Raw genomic sequence first — 25,876 nt, 5'->3', positions numbered from 1 at the left:
GACGACGGATGCAAAAGCCAAAGACTTTCTATGGAGTAAAGAAAAGCAGCCGCACACACTGCTGGGGGGCCCGCATGGCCAGCAAACAGCCAAAAAGGCACATGCTTCCAGTTCTTTTTCCGGCACCAGGCTTCGTCTGCTTATTTGCATAGGAACCGCCCACTTTTTCTCTGCTAGCCGACTCGTCTGGGCTGCCATGAAACTCAGGCAGCAAGCAAGCAGCCAGTGGCTGGGCTTTTCAGTTCAGGTCATTTCAGCCAGCCAGCCAGCCAGCCAGCCATTGTGACAAGAAGCCAGCAAGTCAAGGCATTTGCTGCTTGCTGCTGCAGTGTTTGCTATGCAGGCTATTTGGATACAGCTTCAACAGGAGTTTCTTAGGCATCTGCTCGTTCGGACTGAATTAGGCTAGGCAGCAGGCGGCACTCCTGCTCCATGCGAGGAGGAGCTGAAAAGAAAAGAAAGTAAGAAGCCACGCAAAAGAGCAAACAAGACACAGCAAAAAGAAGGAGGCTTTATTTTGTCGTCATTTCATCTTCTTCTTTCTTTGCAAAAGAAAGAGCCAAAAATGCATGTTTGTTTTTTTTCTGTCAGACAGTCATTTGTTTCTATTTTTTGATACAAGCCAAATATCCCCAAAGGGAAGTGCACCGGTCCTGGAGGTACTGCAATACCAGGTCAATGCGTGGAGTGGACAGAGCAAGCTCTTCTTCCATCTCCCTGTTCTAAAAATCCATTTAATATATGGTCCCCAGATAGGGGACGTATCAGATATTAAACTGATAAGAACAGATTTTTTTTTTCTTTTTAAATGTTTTTATTGAACAGTTTTTTATATACAATTTTTACTTTTCGAAAAACAAATAAACCATCCCAACATTACAATCACCCCAAACATGATACAATTCAACAACATATTCTTTCAACATGTTTTATACACACTTTTTTATTTCAACCCTTTACAAACCCCCTTTTTTCCCTTTCTGTATGCTTTTCATCCACCGATCCACCCGTGGAGGGGAGCATCGGCCCGCCTCTACTCTCCGATACTCCATCATACGGACCCTAAAGGCACCTAGTGTCTTCATTAAATATCTTTTATCTCTTCATATTCTCTTCCATATGATAAAAGCATACTTTTCTCCCGTCCCTCCACATCTCAATCTTTCGCTGTGCTCCATTCTTGCACTCCTTCTCTCCCTTAAACTCCTTAATACTATCAAAAAGAAAACTACTTTTAATACCACCCTTTGTTACTAAAATAGAACATTTTCATCTTGCAAAACCTTGACCTTTCTATACCTTACTTATTAAACTTCTCCACTTTGTGGCCTTCCAAATTTTTTCCCCTTCCTTCTTCCCCAATTTTTTAACATCCATCAAGTAATATACATACATTTTCCCCAATATCATCTTAACACACTCATTCACACCTATCACTTCTTTCTTATAAATTAGCACATTTCTAACTTCCCACATCAATTCTTTCACACAATTCACAATCTTCCACAACACATTCTCCTGTTTTCCATCCTCCCCACTCTCCCCATACATCATTGTATTATATTGTAACTTCCCCACCCCTGTCACTTCAGTTACAAGTTTTCCCAAACCTCGCCACACCTTTCTTACAAATCTACAGTTCCAAAAGAGGTGAGCTATGTTTTCCGACCCCCCACAACCTTCTCTTGGACACACCTCAGATCTGGACAGATCTCTCCTCTTTTGAAAATATTTTACAGGAAGGCAACTATGTGCCGTCATCCAAGCCAAATCTTTTTGGTTGTTAGTTAGGTCTTTTTGACTCACCCTTCTCCACACTTGGGCGACTTGTTTATCACTCAATCCACCTATCCCCTCACTCACCTCTTTACTACTTATTAATTTTTTAATTCTCCTATGATCTTCCCACAACTTTCTTTCTGTCCCCAACAACCCAAATTTCTCTATGAAACCTTGTATTCTTTCATAAAAAACTGGGGTAACAAAACAGACTGGTTTCCTTAAATCAATTTTAAACAAACCCAACCTCCTTAACATGCCTCCCGCCTCATATCTACAGAAGCATGCGGCTTTGTTATTTTTATTATTAACTAGATTTATGCAAAAATGTGCATATTTTGCTTCTATACTAACCTCTATATCAGGCAGGCCCTTCCCCCCTTTCATTTTGTCTTTATACACAACTTGTCTTCTTAGTTTTTCCTTTTCTGAGCTCCAAAAAAAAACAAACAAAAATCTGGTTATTTTCCTCAACCATTTACTTGTCGGAGGGAACACCATTCCCATGTATAACAGAATAGGTACAAGAACCGCTTTTGTGATTAAGACTTTCCCCTCCATTGATAACTTCCTCAGGGACCAGAACTGTATTTTTTTATTTATCCTTTCACCTATCTGCTCCCAGTTACTCTCCCCCTTCAGCTCCTCGTCAAACCATACTCCTAAGATTTTCAATTGCTGCATCTCAACGGGGATCCCGCACTTATCTAAATCTCTCCAGTCACCAAAAGCTTTACAAACGCTCTTATCCCAATTCACTCTAAACCCTGATGCAACACAAAAATTTTCTATATGGAACTTCACTCTCTTGATTGCTGCCTGTGTTGTGCAGACCACCGTTAAATCGTCCATATAGCCCAGTGTCTTTACACTTCTACCCCCACTCCCTGGGACTTCAACCCCTCTCACTACCTTGTCTCTCCTGATCTCGTTTAATAGTGGCTCCATGGCACATATAAAAGCCAATGGAGACAGGGGGCACCCCTGTCTCACTCCTGATCTTATCTGTATTTCTTCCGTGAAGAATCCATTCACCATAACTCTACTAAAAATCCCATCATATAAATTCCTAATTTGCCTTAGCAATCCCTCTGGAATTCCTAACTTCCCCAGTACTTTAAAAAGAAAACTATGGGCCAACCTGTCGTACGCCTTCTCAAAATCTATGTTCGCTATTACTACTGGCTGGTTCCTTTCTTTACAATACCAGAGCAAGTCCCTTATCAACCCCAAGTTCTCAGCAATCTGTCTGCCTGGTACTGCACATACCTGATCTTCATCCACCAACTTTTCAATGACACCTTTCATCCTTTCCATGATCACTTTTGCAAAAACCTTATAGTCGACATTAAGCAGTGTAATTGGGCGCCAGTTCTTTAGGTTTCGTTTATCCCCTTTTTTATAAATTAAAGTGATAATTCCTTCACGAAAGGATGCCGGCACCTTCCCCATTTTCCAAATTTCTTTAAATACACTTACCATCTCTGGTCCTATCAACCCCCAATACTCACAGTAAAATTCATAGGGGAGCCCATCACTCCCTGGTGTCTTCCCCTTCTTCCCTCTTCGTACTCCTTCCTCTACTTCCATTTCACTTAAGTCCCTTCCCAAGAAGTGTTGTTCTTCCACCTCCAATTTACATTGTGTTCTTTCTAATAATTCTTTCTCCATTCCTTTGTCTCTGAATTTTTCCTCAAATAGTATTCCATAGTATTTCTCCACTTCCTTCACTATCTCCACTGTCCCATATACTTCTCCCTCATTACTATCTAACACTGGACCCATTATAGTTTTTTCCGAAAAAACTTTTTTAAAAAAATAGGGTGTACACTTCTCATCTTGTTCTATCTTTTCCACTCTTGCGGCGTGTATGATCCTTTTACCTTTTTTTTCAATTAGCCTTCTTACATCTTTCCTCCCTTTCTCCAACTCATTGTCCACATCCCACCCCATTTTTCTTAATTTAAGCAAAAATTGCTTTCTTAAATAAAGTGCTGTAAATTCTTCTTCTATCTTCCTAGCCTGTTCACACCCTTTCTTTATAAAGAACACTTTAGTTTCTTTTTTAAACCACTCCCACCAATCCACCACATCCCTGAATTCTCTCATCCTCGCCTTCATTCTCGCATACAGACTTTCAAACTGTTTTTTACAAATTACGTTTTCCATCAGGGCCACGTTTAGTTTCCAATATCCTTTGCCATATTCAACTATCCCTTCCACGTCCACTCTACACTTTATACACACATGATCTGAAAAAACTACTTTCATCACCTTCCATTCTCTTATCTTCATCCCCTTTGAAAGGAGTATCAAATCAATTCTCGAACGGACCTCTCCTTTATCACTGTACCACGTGTACACTGTTGTGCTTCTCCCCCCCTTTTTCCCAGCGTCTACTAACCCATAATCCTTTATTATATTTTTGAGGAGATTCCTCGTCCCATCAGGCCTCTGTTCTTCAGCCCCACCTACTCTATCACTCTTTTCCAAAGCACAGTTAAAATCTCCAGCAACTATTGTTGGCTCCCTCCCTGGTAGAAACATTTGAAGCATTTCAAAAAGCTCTTCTCTTAACTTTTTTACAGGTGAAGCATATATATTAAAAATGCGCAGTTTCATCCCCCTCCATCCCAACCAAACACATTGCAATCTTCCGGGTTCAATAACTATATTTTTAATCACACTAATCTCCCTATTCCTAACTAACACTCCTACCCCACTATTCCTGTTCTCATGACACCCAGACCACACAGCTTCCCCAAATTTCCATTCCGTCTTAGGTGGTATATCATTTATTGCACACTCTTGTAAGCAAATTATGTCACTTTTTTGTTTAGCCACGTACTCTAATATCATTGCTCTTCTTGCAGGTGCTCTGATACTCCTTACATTCAGGGAAACAACTGTGATAGACATTTATGTTGCAGAAAACAAACATCACTACCCTCTCCCTAGATAGCATACCCAGTTGTCTCCTGCAACTGCACTACTGCATCATCCTCCACATATGGCATGCTCCCTGGGGACAAAAGCAATAAGTCTCTATATGGTGCTTCCCCCTCTGTAATCACACCACTACATCCCTCCTTTGGATCTCCTGGGCTTATTGGCACTCCCCCATTCCCTTCTTCACTGGGACTCCATCCCTCCATTGAAGCTCTAGGACTTGATGTCCCTCCTTCACTTCCGTCTCCTATAGAACTCACCGGGCTTGGAAAGTCTCCCATCATCTCCTCTGTACTGAAAGTTTTCAGCTCCCCCTCCTCCACGAACTGTAGCATCTCAAATTTTGTAGGATGGACAAAGTTTGGCGGCATCGTTACCTTCCCTCTCTTTTTTTTACATATTCCCCGACGTTTTGGCGTCATGAATTTTGGCCGCTTTCCCCCTTTGACCACACCATCTTCCTCTGATGTTTCCGACCCGTCTTCTGCCGGCATCTCTTCCTGTGATATTCTAAGATCTTTAGGTATTCCTATGGACTCTTCTTCAGTATTTGTCTGAGAATCTCTCTCTATCGGAGTCACTGATACCTGTACCATGTCCTCTTCTTCTATCACAGGGTCAACTCCCTTATTGTTCCTCTCAACTTCTGTTCTTTCATCTCCTGTTTCCTGCATCACCTCCTGCTCCCCCTCCTCCTCATTTGCCTTCTCGGGGTTTTCAGATCTCTCGTTCCCCCTCTCTCTCTCTCTCTCTCTCTCCTTTTCCATACGATCTTCCTCTTCTTCTTCCTCTTTTCTTTGCATCCTGGCCGCATGGGAGTACGGTCTTTTTGGACACTGTCTGGCTAAGTGACCCGTTCCCCCACAAAGGTCACATTTGCGGGGTTTGTCACACCTCATAGCCGTATGACCACCTTCCCCACAGTTTCGACATATGGTCCCAGATTTGTCACATTCGAACTTTGTGTGCCCATACTTCCGACAATTTCTACAGTATACCGGCTGCCCTGGGTAAAACAGGAACCCTCGGTTTCCCCCCAAGTCAAAGCTGGCCGGCGGGTACATGACCCCTGACACGCTTCCTGAATCAGGTCTGAAACGAACCCAGTATCTCCTTTTGCCATTGAAAATGCCATAGTCATTTGTTAATTCTTCTCCCCCTTTAACTACCAGGCAGTATCTTTTCAGGAAAACTTCAATGTCCAGTGGGTTTGCAAAGGGGTTGTACATATGTACTGTCAGTGGTTTCTCACCCAATTGAAAGCTGGGGATTACCTGAATTCCCCTCATCTTAGGGTCGTCCAACAACTTCTTTGTTTCCTCGTACATATATAAGCACTCGTTGTCCTGGTAACAAGTCACATCGAATATTCCCTGGCGGGGGAAATCCTGGATACACCGGATCTTCGCAAAGTCCAACTCCATTTTGGCCAAAATCTCCTCCATGATAAAGCGTAGTCCGACTCTACCTCTTTCCTCCTCCTCGATCTGAAAGCGGACTGTGCTCCGCATACCTCCTCCTCCGAACGCCATCGCTCGTCCCAAGATCAGGCGCGCCCCCCCTAAAGCAGCAAAGAGCTTAAGCCATTTCTGGCGATGCTCCAAGGCCAAGGGGACGGTCCTTCTCTCACCGTTGGCCTTCTGGTTTCAGACACTTGGTCTTAGCCAAAAGGCCGAGAAGCGATAACCAGAAATGGGCCCCCGCCTGAGCGCCGCCCGACGGCCGGGGGCGCTACGCTTTAGGGAGAAGGGCAGAGGGAGCCGCTGGCTGCCCGCTCGCCTCCTCCCCCAGCAGGCATGCCTCCAGTCCCTCCGCTCCTTCCGACACAGCTCCGGGGAGTCTATGCAGCAGCGGCGGCGACGACGACGACGGATGCAAAAGCCAAAGACTTTCTATGGAGTAAAGAAAAGCAGCCGCACACACTGCTGGGGGGCCCGCATGGCCAGCAAACAGCCAAAAAGGCACATGCTTCCAGTTCTTTTTCCGGCACCAGGCTTCGTCTGCTTATTTGCATAGGAACCGCCCACTTTTTCTCTGCTAGCCGACTCGTCTGGGCTGCCATGAAACTCAGGCAGCAAGCAAGCAGCCAGTGGCTGGGCTTTTCAGTTCAGGTCATTTCAGCCAGCCAGCCAGCCAGCCAGCCATTGTGACAAGAAGCCAGCAAGTCAAGGCATTTGCTGCTTGCTGCTGCAGTGTTTGCTATGCAGGCTATTTGGATACAGCTTCAACAGGAGTTTCTTAGGCATCTGCTCGTTCGGACTGAATTAGGCTAGGCAGCAGGCGGCACTCCTGCTCCATGCGAGGAGGAGCTGAAAAGAAAAGAAAGTAAGAAGCCACGCAAAAGAGCAAACAAGACACAGCAAAAAGAAGGAGGCTTTATTTTGTCGTCATTTCATCTTCTTCTTTCTTTGCAAAAGAAAGAGCCAAAAATGCATGTTTGTTTTTTTTCTGTCAGACAGTCATTTGTTTCTATTTTTTGATACAAGCCAAATATCCCCAAAGGGAAGTGCACCGGTCCTGGAGGTACTGCAATACCAGGTCAATGCGTGGAGTGGACAGAGCAAGCTCTTCTTCCATCTCCCTGTTCTAAAAATCCATTTAATATATGGTCCCCAGATAGGGGACGTATCAGATATTAAACTGATAAGAACAGATTTTTTTTTTTTTTTTTTTTTATTCAAACATAATGGTAAATTTTTACAATTTTTTCACTTTTCGAAAAATAACAAAGAACAGTATACATTACATTAACATATATACACCATAATACTTATACAGAACCAAAACCTACATTTCATTATTTCCCATATATCCCTTTCTATTTCAGCCCTTTCGAATTTAGTATACATTTAATTACGATATAACCCCCCAAAATTAAAATTTCACAAAATTCCAATTTATCAAACAATAAACTTTCTATACTATGCATTTATAAAGCTCTCATATTTCACACTTCAGACATATATAATCATTCCTTCAACATCCTATTCTATCCTTTTCCCTTCATTACATTAGCATATATACACCATATTATTTATACAGAAACAAAACCTACTTCTCATTATTTCACATATATCCCTTTCTATTTCAGACCTTTCGAATTTAGTATACATTTAATTACGATCTAAACACTCAAACATAAAATTTCACAAAATTCCAATTTATCAAACAATAAACTTTCTATACTATGCATTTATAAAGCTCTCATATTTCACACTTCAGACATATATAATAATTCCTTAACATCCTCTCATATTCCTTACACAATCATCGATAATTTTTTTCTTTAAAACCTTTATGGCTTTCTTTCATTGCTTGTCATTACAAAAATAACTCCACGATTCTGCATTCTCTGCTCCCCACTGAAATACTTTTCTTATTCTCTCCACCTTTTCCCTTTCCTCCTCCTTTTCCCTTGCCTCCTCCTCCTCAAACGTACCCTCTTCTTCTTCCTCTCCCCCTTCCATTTCCTCCCCCTCTACCTCCACAGACACACTCTCTTCCTCCAGCTCATCTTCCTCCTCACTATCCTCCCCACTACCCTCAGACTCATTTTCCTCCTCCTGCACGCTGATTTTCCCCTCCCTTATACTGTCCCCTTTCCTTTCATCCTTATCTTCACCACACCATACAGTCTCTCTATCTGTTTTAATACAATTCTCCTCCTCCTCCCCCTTACTGTCTCCCTCCCCACTATCCTGTCCACTACTCTCAGACTCACTTTCCACCTCCTGCACGCTAAATCCCTCCTCCCCCATGCTGTCCCCCTTTCCTTCATCCTTATCTTCACCAACACTTACACCTTCCTCCTTCATTCTTTGCTGCCTCTGTTCTACTACCATTTCTCCAGATTTTATTTCCTTCTCTTCCTTACCCTCATCTAAAACTTTCACCACATTTCCCCATCTACCTGTTTTTGTCCCCCGCACATGAGTCTTTTTGAGGCACTGACGTGCCAAATGTCCCGTAACACCACAATTGTCACATCTCTTTGGTGCGCTACAAAGCGCCGCGACATGTCCTTCCTTGTTACAATTCCGACATATTCTCCCATTGGGTCTCCCTGGATACCTCAGGAAGCCTTTGTTCACTCCAATACAGAAATTGTCCGGGGGGTGCATCACTCCCCCTCCATTCTCAAAGTCCAGTCTGAAACATACATTAAACAATCTTTCGCCGTTAAAGATCCCGTACATATTTCTTTGTTTTCCACCACCACCCACCACAGCACAAAATCTCTCCAAAAACGCTACAATTTCTTCTTTTTCCACAAAAGCATTGTACATGTGTACAAGCATTTGGCGCTCCTCCAGCAAAAAGCTAGGCACTGCACGAATTCCCCTCTTTTCTAGGTCAACTGCTCTCTTCTTGCATGCCTCATATGCATTGCCGCACTCCATCTCTTCTCCAAACGATACATCATAAATCCCCTTCCTTGGGAACGCCTGCAAGCAGTAAATGCTGCCGATATCCACTTCCAGCAAATCTCTCAGGATCTCCTCCACGATGGTTTGGAGTCCCACACGCCATCTCTCAGCCTCCACCACCAGGAGTCTGATGGTGTTTCTTCCAGAACTTCCAGCCTCCATCTTTATTCTCTCCGTCCAAACCGGCCTTCCAGGGTCAGGTGCGGCACCCTTATAGCAGCATGAGGGTTTAGTTCCTGGGGAACGATCCCTCAAGGCCAAGGCGCCGGCCCCTCTCCTTCTCTCTCTCCTGATCGCCTCCCGTGCTCGAGTTAGCGTGACTCCCTCATAGCAGCATGGGTCTTAAGCTCCCCAGGAAGCGATGACCCAAGGCCAAGGAGTCACAGACTCAGCGCAACCTCTCAGCCCAGACACTTGATCTGAGCCAAAAGGCCGAGAAGCGATAACCAGAAATGGGCCCCCGCCTGAGCGCCGCCCGACGGCCGGGGGCGCTACGCTTTAGGGAGAAGGGCAGAGGGAGCCGCTGGCTGCCCGCTCGCCTCCTCCCCCAGCAGGCATGCCTCCAGTCCCTCCGCTCCTTCCGACACAGCTCCGGGGAGTCTATGCAGCAGCGGCGGCGACGACGACGACGGATGCAAAAGCCAAAGACTTTCTATGGAGTAAAGAAAAGCAGCCGCACACACTGCTGGGGGGCCCGCATGGCCAGCAAACAGCCAAAAAGGCACATGCTTCCAGTTCTTTTTCCGGCACCAGGCTTCGTCTGCTTATTTGCATAGGAACCGCCCACTTTTTCTCTGCTAGCCGACTCGTCTGGGCTGCCATGAAACTCAGGCAGCAAGCAAGCAGCCAGTGGCTGGGCTTTTCAGTTCAGGTCATTTCAGCCAGCCAGCCAGCCAGCCAGCCATTGTGACAAGAAGCCAGCAAGTCAAGGCATTTGCTGCTTGCTGCTGCAGTGTTTGCTATGCAGGCTATTTGGATACAGCTTCAACAGGAGTTTCTTAGGCATCTGCTCGTTCGGACTGAATTAGGCTAGGCAGCAGGCGGCACTCCTGCTCCATGCGAGGAGGAGCTGAAAAGAAAAGAAAGTAAGAAGCCACGCAAAAGAGCAAACAAGACACAGCAAAAAGAAGGAGGCTTTATTTTGTCGTCATTTCATCTTCTTCTTTCTTTGCAAAAGAAAGAGCCAAAAATGCATGTTTGTTTTTTTTCTGTCAGACAGTCATTTGTTTCTATTTTTTGATACAAGCCAAATATCCCCAAAGGGAAGTGCACCGGTCCTGGAGGTACTGCAATACCAGGTCAATGCGTGGAGTGGACAGAGCAAGCTCTTCTTCCATCTCCCTGTTCTAAAAATCCATTTAATATATGGTCCCCAGATAGGGGACGTATCAGATATTAAACTGATAAGAACAGATTTTTTTTTTTTTTTTTATTGACAGAAAACTTTATCCTGTATACAGAAAAAAGAAGCTAACTTTTCGAAAAATAATAAACCTCCCCAACATTACAAGAACCCCACATTTTTGCAGATAATACATTTTATGTATTTTTTTTATAATATATTCTAAACAGGAATTATGACCTATCACGCAAATCAAATTGCTACCAAAAACCACCACTTTCTTTTCCATCTGTTTCCATATGCTTTTCCTCCTTGGCTTACGCCACAGAGGGGAGCACCGGCCCACCTCTACTCTCCGGTACTCCACGAAAAGGGACCCAGGGCACCTAAATGCCCAAACATTTAACACTTTTTCTTTGCCAAACACAACATACTTTCTTCTCCCTTTTGTAAAAGCATATTTACTCAAGAAAATAACAAAACTATTAATTATTTGTATAATATTGCAGACCATATTTGTATACCCCATAAAACCGTTTTTTCTTTGTTCTCCTTCTTTTTATCTATTAGATAATATATATACATTTGGCTGAACCCTAAAGACAGACAATCATTTACTGATAATTCTTGCCTATCATACAGTAGTAAGTTTCTTACTTTCCATAGCGCTTCCTTTATACAATTTATTATTTTCCACACAATGTTGTTTTGATTTTTTGACTGCAATTCAAATTTTCCATACAGGATTGTTTCATGGTTTAGGTTTTCCAAACCCCCTATCCATTTCAGCAGTAAAAACACTTTTCCCCACACTTTTTTCGCATACTGACATGACCACATAATATGTAACATTGTTTCGTCATTTGGACAATTTTCCCTCGGGCACTTGGCGCATGCTGCCAGGCCCCTCCTATGCTGGAAATGTCTTGTTGGCAAACACTGGTGTGCACATTGCCACGTAATGTCCTTCTGTTGGTTAAAAAGTTCTTTTTCTGCTACTCTTTCCCAAATTTTTTTACATTCTTGTTCATTCATATATGTAATAGTACACAACATTTCATCTTTTTTTATACTTTTGGTTAATTTTTTTTGATCAGACATCTCTTCTACTGTTTTGTTTTGTAACTTATACATTTTTACTGTTCTTTCTAAAATTTCATATGCCTCTGATAAACATAACACAAACGGTGTTTTTAAGGAAATTTTAAACCAATTGTATTTCTTTGCAAACAAACCTATTTCATATTTCAGGAAAAAGGACCAATAATTTTCTTTTTCAATGTTCTGGATGCAAAAAGCCAAAAATTTTACATAAAGGAATAAACCCAGGTCTGGAAAACCTCTTCCCCCTTTTTCCCTTTCTTTGCATACTGTTTCTCTTTTAAGTTTTTCTGATGGTGAGCTCCAAAAAAAAGTAAAACACATTTTTGTTATTTTTTGTAGTACCTCTTTGGGCGGCGGAAACACCAACCCAGTATATAACAGTATTGGGAGGATACCCATTTTTACCATTAAGATTTTCCCTTCCATTGATAAATTCCTCATATTCCACATCAGTATTTTCTTTTTAAGCTTGTCTATAATTTTTTCCCAATTCTGTAACCCATTATTCTGCTCGTTAAAATTTATTCCCAGGATGTCTACAGACATTGTTGTTGAGATTTCTGCTAGGTCTAAGTCTTCCCACTTACCTATTTTTAAGACATTGCTTTTGTTATAATTGATTTTAAAACCCGATGCTATACAAAACCACTCTATTTGTTTTATTGTCATTTGGAGCGATCTTTGGTCTTTACACAGTGTGGTAATATCGTCCATATATGCCATAATTTTTGTTTCTATACCTCCTCCTCCTGGCAATGGTACTCCCTTAATTCTTTTATCTTTTCTGATTGCGCATAGAAGGGGTTCTAACACACATATGAACAGTAAAGGGGAGAGAGGACACCCTTGCTTCACTCCTGAATTCAACATTACTTCTTCTGTCTTAAAACCATTAATTAACACTTTACTAGAACATCCATCATAAAAAGCCTTTAAAACCTTTAAAAAACCATCTGGTATTCCCATTTTTCCCAGTACTAAAAACAGGAACTCGTGTGAGACCCTGTCAAAGGCTTTCTCAAAATCTATAGTTAAGATAGCTAATTTTTGTTCTCTACTTTTCACATTATCTATCACATTCTTAACCAGATTCAGATTCTCCCACATGTTCCTGCCTGGTATGGCGCACACTTGATTGCTATGTATTATCTTTCCTGCAACTTGCTTAAAACGATTTGCACACATTTTAGCTAAAATTTTATAATCACTATTTAAAAGGGTTATGGGTCTCCAATTTTTAATGTCTTTTTTATCCCCTTTTTTATATAAAAGCGTGACTGTTCCTTTTTTCCAAGACAATGGCAGTTTCTTTGTATTAAAACATTCTTTAAAAATACATAGCATATCCTCTTTTAAAATATCCCAAAAAGTGGTATAAAATTCAATTGGCAATCCGTCTTCTCCTGGCACTTTGTTTGTTTTAAAACTTTTTATAGTTTCCAAAACCTCTTCTATTTTAAACTCTTTATTTAAAAAAACTTGATCTTCCTTATTTAATTTAGCTGTTAATTCTTTTAAAATATCATTAGTAAAATCTTTATCAATCTTTTTTTCCTCATACAATTTTTTATAAAAGTCTGCCACTTTTATTAAAATATTTTTAAGGGTTTTTTCACCGTCCATTTCTTCTATTAATTCTTTTTTCACCGCATTTTTCTTAAAAAAATATCTTGTGCATTTTTCATTTTCTTCTATATGTTTAACTCTTGAATTAAATATTATTTCTTTACCTCTTATTTCTAATATTTTCTTAATTTCTTTTTTTGTTTTTTCCAATTCTTCTTTTATTTCGCACCCCGCTTCTTTTAGTTTGTATAGTGTTTGTATCTTAAGGTTTAATTTATCAAAAAACATTCTTTTTTCTCTAGCTTTCTCCTGACCTGCTTTTATAAAAAAGGATTTGATTTTCTTTTTAAAATTCTCCCACCATTTAAAACAAGACATACTTACATTTTTTTGTTTTTGCCATTCTTTAATTTTTATACTAAGTTTTGCACATATTTCTTTATCTTCTAGCAAAGTGGTGTTTAGTTTCCATGTACTTCTATTTATCCTTTTTTCCCTGTCACTTCCTATTTCAAACATCAAGACTTTATGGTCTGATAACACATTCTCTAGTAGTTGACATTTGATCGGTTTTAACTCTTTAGTGCAAAAACAAAAATCAATTCTGGAGCAACTAATTCCATTGCTCCATGTCATGCCTTCAGCCTCTGTTTTCCCGGTGTAACACCGTTTAAAAACATCCTGTAAATTAAAATCTGTTACTATATTTTTTAAATGACCAGCAGTTTTGTCATAATTTCTACTGTGGCTTTTCCCAATTCTAGTTTCACCTCTCATAATACAATTAAAGTCCCCGCCTATCACCAGGGGACAGGGACTATCTAAGAAAAGGGTTAACTGTTTTAAAATTTCTGTTCTTTCTTTTTTGTCTGGAGGTGTATACACATTTATAAAATCCCATCTGTTACCATCAATTAAAGTGCTTATTTTCATTAGTCTTCCTGGTACTAATTCTCTAATTGTTGTAACTTCCACATTTCCTTTAAATAAAAATGCAATCCCTGCAGTTTTATTTTCATTTGACCCTGACCATACCGATGGCCCATGCACCCAATCTTTCTTGTAGTCATTATATTTTTGCATGTGCGGGATACCACATTCTTGTAAAAAACACACTGTTATACTTAACGTAGCTAAATAATCAAAAATAGTTTTCCGTCTAATTTTATCTTTAATACTTCTCACATTAAAAGTGAGGCCTTTAAGTGTTACCCCCATCATTGAGCGTCCAAAATCATTTCATTCATACCTTCATCAAAGTCTAAATTTCCGGTTCCAAAAGCCTCCGCTGCTTCTTGACTGAGAAAACTCATATCACATGGAGAGGAGTTTCCAACCCCCCCATAGGAGTCATCTACCGGGGACCCTATCATCTCTGAACCCTGTAGTGCCTCCATCGCTTCCATACTCAGTTCTGGTTCCACTCCTCCCTCGTCCTGCAGTACACTATAAGGATTGTAGGTTTCTATCCCCATTCCTGGTGTTTTAAAAGTTTCCACATAAATTTTCTTTCTTGCAGTCTTGGTTTCTTTTTTTTGTGATTCCTCCCATTTGCTTCTTTTTGGATTTTTTTGCCCAGAACCATCGTCATCAGAACTCCCCCAAGCCTTCGCTTCTGAGCGTTCTTCTGACATCGGCTCCGTCTGCTCCGTTCCCGGTATTACGGACAGTATAGGCTCTCCAGAGGTCAGCAACTCCTCGGGCGTTTCCTTCACAACCAGCTGAGACACTCCCATTGCTGATTCTTCCGCCCTTTCTCTTTGTGAATCTTCTTTGGGTTTTTCTGATTCCTTCTTTTTTGTGTCTGCCGCGTTTTGGCGATAACGCTGTGGGCAGAAACTGTACAAATGACCAGTTTTTTGACATAAATTGCATTTCTTGCCTTCAGTACAGTTCCTCATATCATGGTCAAACGCTCCACAGTTTGTACAATATGTTTTTTCTTTGCAGCTTTCCTTTGTGTGCCCATACTTTGTGCACAAACGACAAAAAAAAGGCATCCCTGCATAAAATAGGTCGCCATTGAATTTTCCCAATTTGAACCTGGCTGGAGGTCTCATTACTCCATCTAGACCTAACGGGTCTTTTTTAAAAGTCACCAGAAACTTCCTTTTGGACGTCCAAATGCCAAATTCATTATTAATATTCCCCACAAAGACAACTTTTGTGCAATATCTGTCCAGAAAGGTTTTTATCTCATCTGCGGGGACGTGTGGGGAATACATTTTAACAATAAGCAGTTTTTCCTCATTAAGATGGTGCAGGGTAACCTTTACTCCTTCCAGAAGGGGGTCTTTGATATGCTCTTGCAGGTTTTTGTGAAAATTTTGGCATATTATCCCACTTGTAAAGGTAACATCATATACACCTCTTTTAGGGTAATCTTGAATTGCCAGAATTTGATCAATTCTTACCTCGAAAAGTCCTAGTAAGAGCTTCTTCACAATGTATTCCAGACTTCTATCTTTTCTTTCCTTCGTAAATTCCAATCGTACTGAATCTTTCAGCCGCGCATAAGCCGGCACGGATGTGTCATCCGACGACATGGTCGCGATCCCTCCCCGAAACGGCCCAAGACACTTGGTCTTAGCCAAAAGCCGAGAAGCGATAACCAGAAATGGGCCCCCGCCTGAGCGCCGCCCGACGGCCGGGGGCGCTACGCTTTAGGGAGAAGGGCAGAGGGAGCCGCTGGCTGCCCGCTCGCCTCCTCCCCCAGCAGGCATGCCTCCAGTCCCTCCGCTCCTTCCGACACAGCTCCGGGGAGTCTATGCAGCAGCGGCGGCGACGACGACGACGGATGCAAAAGCCAAAGACTTTCTATGGAGTAAAGAAAAGCAGCCGCACACACTGCTGGGGGGCCCGCATGGCCAGCAAACAGCCAAAAAGGCACATGCTTCCAGTTCTTTTTCCGGCACCAGGCTTCGTCTGCTTATTTGCATAGGAACCGCCCACTTTTTCTCTGCTAGCCGACTCGTCTGGGCTGCCATGAAACTCAGGCAGCAAGCAAGCAGCCAGTGGCTGGGCTTTTCAGTTCAGGTCATTTCAGCCAGCCAGCCAGCCAGCCAGCCATTGTGACAAGAAGCCAGCAAGTCAAGGCATTTGCTGCTTGCTGCTGCAGTGTTTGCTATGCAGGCTATTTGGATACAGCTTCAACAGGAGTTTCTTAGGCATCTGCTCGTTCGGACTGAATTAGGCTAGGCAGCAGGCGGCACTCCTGCTCCATGCGAGGAGGAGCTGAAAAGAAAAGAAAGTAAGAAGCCACGCAAAAGAGCAAACAAGACACAGCAAAAAGAAGGAGGCTTTATTTTGTCGTCATTTCATCTTCTTCTTTCTTTGCAAAAGAAAGAGCCAAAAATGCATGTTTGTTTTTTTTCTGTCAGACAGTCATTTGTTTCTATTTTTTGATACAAGCCAAATATCCCCAAAGGGAAGTGCACCGGTCCTGGAGGTACTGCAATACCAGGTCAATGCGTGGAGTGGACAGAGCAAGCTCTTCTTCCATCTCCCTGTTCTAAAAATCCATTTAATATATGGTCCCCAGATAGGGGACGTATCAGATATTAAACTGATAAGAACAGATACTACACTTGATCTTAGCCAAAAGGCCGAGAAGCGATAACCAGAAATGGGCCCCCGCCTGAGCGCCGCCCGACGGCCGGGGGCGCTACGCTTTAGGGAGAAGGGCAGAGGGAGCCGCTGGCTGCCCGCTCGCCTCCTCCCCCAGCAGGCATGCCTCCAGTCCCTCCGCTCCTTCCGACACAGCTCCGGGGAGTCTATGCAGCAGCGGCGGCGACGACGACGACGGATGCAAAAGCCAAAGACTTTCTATGGAGTAAAGAAAAGCAGCCGCACACACTGCTGGGGGGCCCGCATGGCCAGCAAACAGCCAAAAAGGCACATGCTTCCAGTTCTTTTTCCGGCACCAGGCTTCGTCTGCTTATTTGCATAGGAACCGCCCACTTTTTCTCTGCTAGCCGACTCGTCTGGGCTGCCATGAAACTCAGGCAGCAAGCAAGCAGCCAGTGGCTGGGCTTTTCAGTTCAGGTCATTTCAGCCAGCCAGCCAGCCAGCCAGCCATTGTGACAAGAAGCCAGCAAGTCAAGGCATTTGCTGCTTGCTGCTGCAGTGTTTGCTATGCAGGCTATTTGGATACAGCTTCAACAGGAGTTTCTTAGGCATCTGCTCGTTCGGACTGAATTAGGCTAGGCAGCAGGCGGCACTCCTGCTCCATGCGAGGAGGAGCTGAAAAGAAAAGAAAGTAAGAAGCCACGCAAAAGAGCAAACAAGACACAGCAAAAAGAAGGAGGCTTTATTTTGTCGTCATTTCATCTTCTTCTTTCTTTGCAAAAGAAAGAGCCAAAAATGCATGTTTGTTTTTTTTCTGTCAGACAGTCATTTGTTTCTATTTTTTGATACAAGCCAAATATCCCCAAAGGGAAGTGCACCGGTCCTGGAGGTACTGCAATACCAGGTCAATGCGTGGAGTGGACAGAGCAAGCTCTTCTTCCATCTCCCTGTTCTAAAAATCCATTTAATATATGGTCCCCAGATAGGGGACGTATCAGATATTAAACTGATAAGAACAGATACTACACTTGATCTTAGCCAAAAGGCCGAGAAGCGATAACCAGAAATGGGCCCCCGCCTGAGCGCCGCCCGACGGCCGGGGGCGCTACGCTTTAGGGAGAAGGGCAGAGGGAGCCGCTGGCTGCCCGCTCGCCTCCTCCCCCAGCAGGCATGCCTCCAGTCCCTCCGCTCCTTCCGACACAGCTCCGGGGAGTCTATGCAGCAGCGGCGGCGACGACGACGACGGATGCAAAAGCCAAAGACTTTCTATGGAGTAAAGAAAAGCAGCCGCACACACTGCTGGGGGGCCCGCATGGCCAGCAAACAGCCAAAAAGGCACATGCTTCCAGTTCTTTTTCCGGCACCAGGCTTCGTCTGCTTATTTGCATAGGAACCGCCCACTTTTTCTCTGCTAGCCGACTCGTCTGGGCTGCCATGAAACTCAGGCAGCAAGCAAGCAGCCAGTGGCTGGGCTTTTCAGTTCAGGTCATTTCAGCCAGCCAGCCAGCCAGCCAGCCATTGTGACAAGAAGCCAGCAAGTCAAGGCATTTGCTGCTTGCTGCTGCAGTGTTTGCTATGCAGGCTATTTGGATACAGCTTCAACAGGAGTTTCTTAGGCATCTGCTCGTTCGGACTGAATTAGGCTAGGCAGCAGGCGGCACTCCTGCTCCATGCGAGGAGGAGCTGAAAAGAAAAGAAAGTAAGAAGCCACGCAAAAGAGCAAACAAGACACAGCAAAAAGAAGGAGGCTTTATTTTGTCGTCATTTCATCTTCTTCTTTCTTTGCAAAAGAAAGAGCCAAAAATGCATGTTTGTTTTTTTTCTGTCAGACAGTCATTTGTTTCTATTTTTTGATACAAGCCAAATATCCCCAAAGGGAAGTGCACCGGTCCTGGAGGTACTGCAATACCAGGTCAATGCGTGGAGTGGACAGAGCAAGCTCTTCTTCCATCTCCCTGTTCTAAAAATCCATTTAATATATGGTCCCCAGATAGGGGACGTATCAGATATTAAACTGATAAGAACAGATTTTTTTTTTTTTGTTTTTAAATGTTTATTCACATTTCATTGATTTACAAAACAGTAAATAATAAGCTTTTCAGACAATAACAAAAACAATTACATCTCAGGAAACTTTACAAAAAACTACATCATATTCAAAAAAACCTCTGCATATAATAACATCAAAACTTTTGTCCCTTACATACATTAAGCCCCGACAATAATATTCATCCAAAAACACCAGTCTTCACATCCTGTACAACAAAACCCAAACTTTAGAAACGTTCCTTCCATAAGGAACATTTACATTCCATAATTTCACATATATCCCTTTCTCTTAAATACATTTCCTGCAAGCAATAAATACTTGACACTTTTACATTTCATACAAACAAAGACATAAATTCCATTCAATATTTTCTTCTGTTACTTTTCAGTACACTCTTTACTTACTTTACACAAAAAGATTGTCAAAATATTTTTTTAATCACTCCAAACCACTCCTGGTCTATACCTATTCACCTCATATATTTATTCCTTTACATAAGCATCAATTAATTTTCTCCTTAAACGAAATATGCCTTTCTTTAATTGCTCGTCATTACAAAAATAACTCCACGATTCTGCATTCTCTGCTCCCCACTGGAATACTTTTTCTATTCTCTCCACCTTTTCCCTTTTCTCTTCCTTTTCCCTTGCCTCCTCCTCCTCAGACATACTCACTTCTTCACTCTCTTCCTCCTCCACAGACACCCTCTCTTCCTCCTCCTCCTCCTCCTCCACCAAAACACCCTCTTCCTCTGGAACCAGCTCCCTCTCCTTCCCACTATCCTGCCCACAGTTCTCAAACTCCCTTTCCTCCTCCTGAACACTGATTTCTTCCTCCCCCACACTGTCCCCTTTTCCTTCATCTTTATCTACACCCACACCTAAAGAATCCTTCTCTATTCTTTGCTGACTCCTCTCTCCTTCCCTCTCTTCCTCCCTATATTCCTGTCCACTGTCCTCTCTCTCCTCCTCTCCACTATCTTGTACACCATCCTCAGTCTCACTTTCCACCTCCTGCACACTGACATCTTCAAAATATACCTCACAGTGCTTGACCCCTAAAACAATCTCTATAGAATCAGGTATTGCACATGGCTTTTCTAACTCCGTCTCACTTGCCATACTGTCCCCCTCACTTTCCCCCTCTTTTCCCCTTCCATCCTCATTAACATACCCTATATTCTCCCCATCTTTTCCCATATCAACCCTTCTCTGTACACCAACATCGTATTCCCTTCTCGCACCATCAAAGTTTCCACACGATTTTTGTGTCTTTGTATTCCCTTTCTTGGGGCACTTGCGTGCCAAATGTCCCGGCTCTGCACAAAAGACACATCTTTTACTCTCACAGCACTTGGCTGCCATATGTCCTTTTTTCCCACAGTTCCAACAACGAACATCAAAAAACTGTCCTGAAAAGTTCAAAACCCCCCTATTCCTGCCAATGCAGAAACTTGCAGGAGGGTGTAGCATTCCTCTGTCACCGTCTGGGTCCAATCTGAAGCGGACCCAGAACTTCCTTCTCCCGTTAAACAGTCCATACTTGTTCTTGATTTCTGCTCCGCCTCTAACTGTTTCACAAAAGCGGGCCAAAAAGTTCTCAATGTCCTCTTTCATGACATAAACATTGAACATCTGTACAATCACCGCCTTCTCCTGCTGTAGAAATCTCGGTATCACTTTGATTCCTCTCATCCTTGGGGAACCTGCTGCCACAACACATCGGTCGTATACCACTTGGCATTCTCGCTCGTCTTTCAGCGTCAAGTCAAAGATTCCCATCTTCAAAAACTCCTGCAGGCAAAAGATTCGTTCAGGATCCACTTCCAACACCTCAAATAGGATTTCCTCCACGATGTATTCCACACCACCACTGCTTCGTCTGCACTCATCCAGCTGAAACCGAATGCAGTTCCTCTCGTTTGCGTAGTCCGCCATCTTTATCCTCGTCCTCGTCTCTCCAACACCAACTCAAGATCTGGTGCGGCGCCCTAATAGCAGCAGGTGGGTTTAGCCAGTCACGGCGATCCCACCAGGCAAAGGCACCGGCCCATCACTCTCTTGCTTGCTTGTCCGCCTCTGTCCAATCCGGCCGTCCAGGATCAGGTGCGACGCCCCTAAAGCAGCATGAGGGTTTAGTTCCTGGGGAACGATCCCTCAAGGCCAAGGCGCCGGCCCCTCTCCTTCTCTCTCTCCTGATCGCCTCCCGTGCTCGAGTTAGCGTGACTCCCTCATAGCAGCATGGGTCTTAAGCTCCCCAGGAAGCGATGACCCAAGGCCAAGGAGTCACAGACTCAGCGCAACCTCTCAGCCCAGACACTTGATCTGAGCCAAAAGGCCGAGAAGCGATAACCAGAAATGGGCCCCCGCCTGAGCGCCGCCCGACGGCCGGGGGCGCTACGCTTTAGGGAGAAGGGCAGAGGGAGCCGCTGGCTGCCCGCTCGCCTCCTCCCCCAGCAGGCATGCCTCCAGTCCCTCCGCTCCTTCCGACACAGCTCCGGGGAGTCTATGCAGCAGCGGCGGCGACGACGACGACGGATGCAAAAGCCAAAGACTTTCTATGGAGTAAAGAAAAGCAGCCGCACACACTGCTGGGGGGCCCGCATGGCCAGCAAACAGCCAAAAAGGCACATGCTTCCAGTTCTTTTTCCGGCACCAGGCTTCGTCTGCTTATTTGCATAGGAACCGCCCACTTTTTCTCTGCTAGCCGACTCGTCTGGGCTGCCATGAAACTCAGGCAGCAAGCAAGCAGCCAGTGGCTGGGCTTTTCAGTTCAGGTCATTTCAGCCAGCCAGCCAGCCAGCCAGCCATTGTGACAAGAAGCCAGCAAGTCAAGGCATTTGCTGCTTGCTGCTGCAGTGTTTGCTATGCAGGCTATTTGGATACAGCTTCAACAGGAGTTTCTTAGGCATCTGCTCGTTCGGACTGAATTAGGCTAGGCAGCAGGCGGCACTCCTGCTCCATGCGAGGAGGAGCTGAAAAGAAAAGAAAGTAAGAAGCCACGCAAAAGAGCAAACAAGACACAGCAAAAAGAAGGAGGCTTTATTTTGTCGTCATTTCATCTTCTTCTTTCTTTGCAAAAGAAAGAGCCAAAAATGCATGTTTGTTTTTTTTCTGTCAGACAGTCATTTGTTTCTATTTTTTGATACAAGCCAAATATCCCCAAAGGGAAGTGCACCGGTCCTGGAGGTACTGCAATACCAGGTCAATGCGTGGAGTGGACAGAGCAAGCTCTTCTTCCATCTCCCTGTTCTAAAAATCCATTTAATATATGGTCCCCAGATAGGGGACGTATCAGATATTAAACTGATAAGAACAGATTTTTTTTGTTTTTCAAAGTATTTTATTGTTCCAAGATCAAAAATATACAATGTTTTACATTTTCAGAAAATAATAACAAAAACACGTCTATCATAAAAAACATCTCTAGTATATTCCAACAATAAACATTCCATATTCCTCAAAACCCCCCTATACAAAAAACCCTCCACTACTTATATCCACCATACTTATATATTGTTCTTGCAAAAATAATATTAGCGTATTTTCTTTGGACACCTTCAAAATACATTCCAAAATCTTGGTTGGAAGACTGTGCCCTTCTAACTATTACTTTTTCTAGGCAATCCATCTGCTGTTCTGTGGTTAGTCCCCTATGTTCTTCTCGCACCACTGAAAGCCAGAAAGCGTTATTTCCTACTTTCTCCTCAACTTCCTGCATTTTTTTGCCTAAGGCTATTTCCCTTGGCGACTCTCCTGGAGTGTGCTTCGGGGTCAATGTTTTATCCTTCCCCTTACTCTCACTTCCACTTATTCCACTTCCTTGTCTTTGTACTTTGATTCCTTGCCCTTTCTGCTCTTGATCCTTTCCCCAATTTTTTTTTGATGGTGAGCTATCACTCCCACTTTCTACCACTTTCAATTTTCTCGGTGTTACCTTTTCCCACTTTTGGTCTGCTGTTCCTTCCTGTTCTGTTCTACGCTTCAACATTCTTTTTTCTGCCGAGGACAACTCCATTGCCTCTTCCTGCGTCTCCTGACTTTTTTCCTTTTCTACCTCCAAGCCTACTAATTTTTTTCCCCCTGGGGTGGGGCGCTCCCAAAAAAAGCCCCCAACTATTTTAAACCCCAACTCTCTTGGGGTCCCCTTTTCCTCCCTTTTCTCTCTTTCCCATTCTTCTTCCTCCACCCTCCATTCCTCTTTCACTAACTCATAATCCTCTTTTGTCATTTCCTTCCTTAATGCTATGATTTTGGCTAGCTGTTCACCAATCTTTTTATTACTTATCCCTTCTTTTGCTTTCCTCATGATCCTAACCCAGAAAACCCCATCTCCTACTTCTTTTTGAAATTCCTCAAATTTTCTTTTAAAGGCTTCCGTACCTTCACCTTCACCTACCAGCCCTTCTTCCCCCCCTTCCCCCTGGTCCATCTGTACTTGGCTCATTTCTCCCTCCGCCTCTTCCTTTTTTCTAGCTTCCTCCTCCAACATTGCTTCTCCCTCCAGTCTAAACTCCTCCTCCCTCAGCCACTTCCTCTGGTCCTTTTTAACCTTCTTAAATTCTTCTTCAGTCATACCCCTTCTTCGATTCATAATCTCGTCTAATTCACTCATTATCTCCCTATCACTCACATTCTTTATTGCTTTACGTATCACATTCATCCAAAAATTTATATCTCCTACTTTCGCCTGAAACACATCCATTTTTTCTTTTAAAGCTTCTCCCTCTTCCTGTATCTCCTGTGCCTCCACTCTCTCCGCCCACTTTCCCTCCTGAGTGCCCAGGGCTTCCCCTTTTCCTTCTTGCAAGACCTCAGGGGTTTCCTCTACTTCTGGAAAACCTCCCTCCTGTAGGTCCATCCCTCCCTCCTCCTTTTGCCCCTCCCTTCGGATATGCCCACCTAACTCTGAGACACTTTCCTCCTCACTGCCTTTTGTTGCTTTGGGATCAAAGATAAGTCCCGTAAATTCTAGGTCTTTCCCCCCCACATTGCCCCCTACTACCTGTGCAAAAGTATTTCTACTTTTTCTACATTGCCAGGCTAAATGGCCTTGTTCTTCACAAAAGTCACATTTCTTGGGGCGGGCACATCTTCCAGCTGTGTGTCCCTCTTCCCCACAATTCCGACACACCTTTTCTGACTTATTGCATTCTTCTTGAGTATGTCCGTATTTATAACATTTCCTGCAATACTTTGCTTGTCCCGGGTAAAAAAGAAATCCACGGTTCCCCCCAATACTGAAAACCGCAGGGGGGTATTTCACACCTCCTTCTCTTGCTGGGTCCGGTCTGAAGCGCACCCAATATCTTCTTTTTCCATTATAAATCCCGTATGCATTCCGTAGCTCAACTCCTCCTTTAATCATGGTACAATATTGGTTCAGGAACATCCAAATATCGTCCTTTCTCACATAGGGATTGTACATATGCACCGTTAAAGGTCTTTCCCCCATCAGAAAGCTAGGAATTAGCTTGATGCCTTGCATCTCTGGTTCACACACCAATTTCTTTAACCTTTCGAAGGCGTTCTGGCAATCTCCATCCTCTTGAAACGTCACGTCATATATCCCTTGCCGTTGGAAATCCTGCAGGCACAGCATGCACTTCACATCCAACTCTGCCTTTTTCTGCAGCAGCTCTTCCACGATAAAGCGCAGATCCACGCGGTCTCTCTCCGTCTCAGCGACCTCCAACCGCAGCGTGTTCCTCATCTGAACACCCGTCTCCATCTTGTCAGGCTTAGGTGCGGCACCCCTAAAGCAGCATGAGACTTAAGCCGGTAAGGCGATGTCTCAAGGCCAAGGTGCCGGCCCTTCGCTCTCTCTGCTCCCGATCACTCCTCGTCGCTCGAGATAGCGTGCCCCCCCAAAAGCAGCAAGGATCTTAAGCCCCCGAAGGGGCGATGATCCAGGGCCAAGGGGGCACAGTCCCAGCTAAGCCCCTGACTCAGACACAATGATCTGAGCCAAAAGGCCGAGAAGCGATAACCAGAAATGGGCCCCCGCCTGAGCGCCGCCCGACGGCCGGGGGCGCTACGCTTTAGGGAGAAGGGCAGAGGGAGCCGCTGGCTGCCCGCTCGCCTCCTCCCCCAGCAGGCATGCCTCCAGTCCCTCCGCTCCTTCCGACACAGCTCCGGGGAGTCTATGCAGCAGCGGCGGCGACGACGACGACGGATGCAAAAGCCAAAGACTTTCTATGGAGTAAAGAAAAGCAGCCGCACACACTGCTGGGGGGCCCGCATGGCCAGCAAACAGCCAAAAAGGCACATGCTTCCAGTTCTTTTTCCGGCACCAGGCTTCGTCTGCTTATTTGCATAGGAACCGCCCACTTTTTCTCTGCTAGCCGACTCGTCTGGGCTGCCATGAAACTCAGGCAGCAAGCAAGCAGCCAGTGGCTGGGCTTTTCAGTTCAGGTCATTTCAGCCAGCCAGCCAGCCAGCCAGCCATTGTGACAAGAAGCCAGCAAGTCAAGGCATTTGCTGCTTGCTGCTGCAGTGTTTGCTATGCAGGCTATTTGGATACAGCTTCAACAGGAGTTTCTTAGGCATCTGCTCGTTCGGACTGAATTAGGCTAGGCAGCAGGCGGCACTCCTGCTCCATGCGAGGAGGAGCTGAAAAGAAAAGAAAGTAAGAAGCCACGCAAAAGAGCAAACAAGACACAGCAAAAAGAAGGAGGCTTTATTTTGTCGTCATTTCATCTTCTTCTTTCTTTGCAAAAGAAAGAGCCAAAAATGCATGTTTGTTTTTTTTCTGTCAGACAGTCATTTGTTTCTATTTTTTGATACAAGCCAAATATCCCCAAAGGGAAGTGCACCGGTCCTGGAGGTACTGCAATACCAGGTCAATGCGTGGAGTGGACAGAGCAAGCTCTTCTTCCATCTCCCTGTTCTAAAAATCCATTTAATATATGGTCCCCAGATAGGGGACGTATCAGATATTAAACTGATAAGAACAGATTTTTTTTTTTTTTTTTTTTTTTTTTTTTTTTTTTATTTTGTTTTTTGTATAATATATACATTTGACATTTTATTTACTTTTTCTTTTTGGACAAAAATTATATAATTAAAAAATTATTCTTTCATAATTTCCAAA

General features: G+C 43.9%; 1 protein-coding gene, 3 non-coding genes and 5 pseudogenes across 4 annotated transcripts; all 9 read right to left on the bottom strand.

The window, feature by feature from the left end:
- Positions 1 to 637: 637 nt before the first annotated feature.
- On the bottom strand, positions 638 to 815 carry LOC142500181 (U2 spliceosomal RNA; annotated as a pseudogene).
- Positions 816 to 7,229: 6,414 nt separating this feature from the next.
- Positions 7,230 to 7,416, bottom strand: LOC142500214 (U2 spliceosomal RNA). The gene has a single exon (XR_012802854.1). It is a non-coding gene; the product is annotated as a U2 spliceosomal RNA (small nuclear RNA).
- Positions 7,417 to 10,416: 3,000 nt separating this feature from the next.
- On the bottom strand, positions 10,417 to 10,624 carry LOC142500101 (U2 spliceosomal RNA; annotated as a pseudogene).
- Positions 10,625 to 14,384: 3,760 nt separating this feature from the next.
- On the bottom strand, positions 14,385 to 15,713 carry LOC142499926 (uncharacterized). The gene has a single exon (XM_075609980.1). It carries the CDS (start codon positions 15,711 to 15,713, stop codon positions 14,385 to 14,387), a length of 1,329 nt encoding a protein of 442 aa, XP_075466095.1.
- An 880-nt stretch (positions 15,714 to 16,593) lies between these two features.
- On the bottom strand, positions 16,594 to 16,784 carry LOC142500678 (U2 spliceosomal RNA). The gene has a single exon (XR_012803210.1). It is a non-coding gene; the product is annotated as a U2 spliceosomal RNA (small nuclear RNA).
- An 817-nt stretch (positions 16,785 to 17,601) lies between these two features.
- LOC142500676 (U2 spliceosomal RNA) lies at positions 17,602 to 17,792 on the bottom strand. The gene has a single exon (XR_012803208.1). It is a non-coding gene; the product is annotated as a U2 spliceosomal RNA (small nuclear RNA).
- An 817-nt stretch (positions 17,793 to 18,609) lies between these two features.
- Positions 18,610 to 18,821, bottom strand: LOC142500206 (U2 spliceosomal RNA; annotated as a pseudogene).
- A 3,129-nt stretch (positions 18,822 to 21,950) lies between these two features.
- Positions 21,951 to 22,125, bottom strand: LOC142500048 (U2 spliceosomal RNA; annotated as a pseudogene).
- A 3,462-nt stretch (positions 22,126 to 25,587) lies between these two features.
- On the bottom strand, positions 25,588 to 25,758 carry LOC142500313 (U2 spliceosomal RNA; annotated as a pseudogene).
- Positions 25,759 to 25,876: the final 118 nt, after the last annotated feature.

This window comes from Ascaphus truei, chromosome 7 (assembly GCF_040206685.1).
Source record: "Ascaphus truei isolate aAscTru1 chromosome 7, aAscTru1.hap1, whole genome shotgun sequence".
In the NCBI taxonomy this organism is placed as follows: Eukaryota; Metazoa; Chordata; class Amphibia; order Anura; family Ascaphidae; genus Ascaphus; species Ascaphus truei.
Note: the sequence above shows the minus strand (reverse complement) of the source record. Positions and strands in the feature narration are given on the sequence as shown.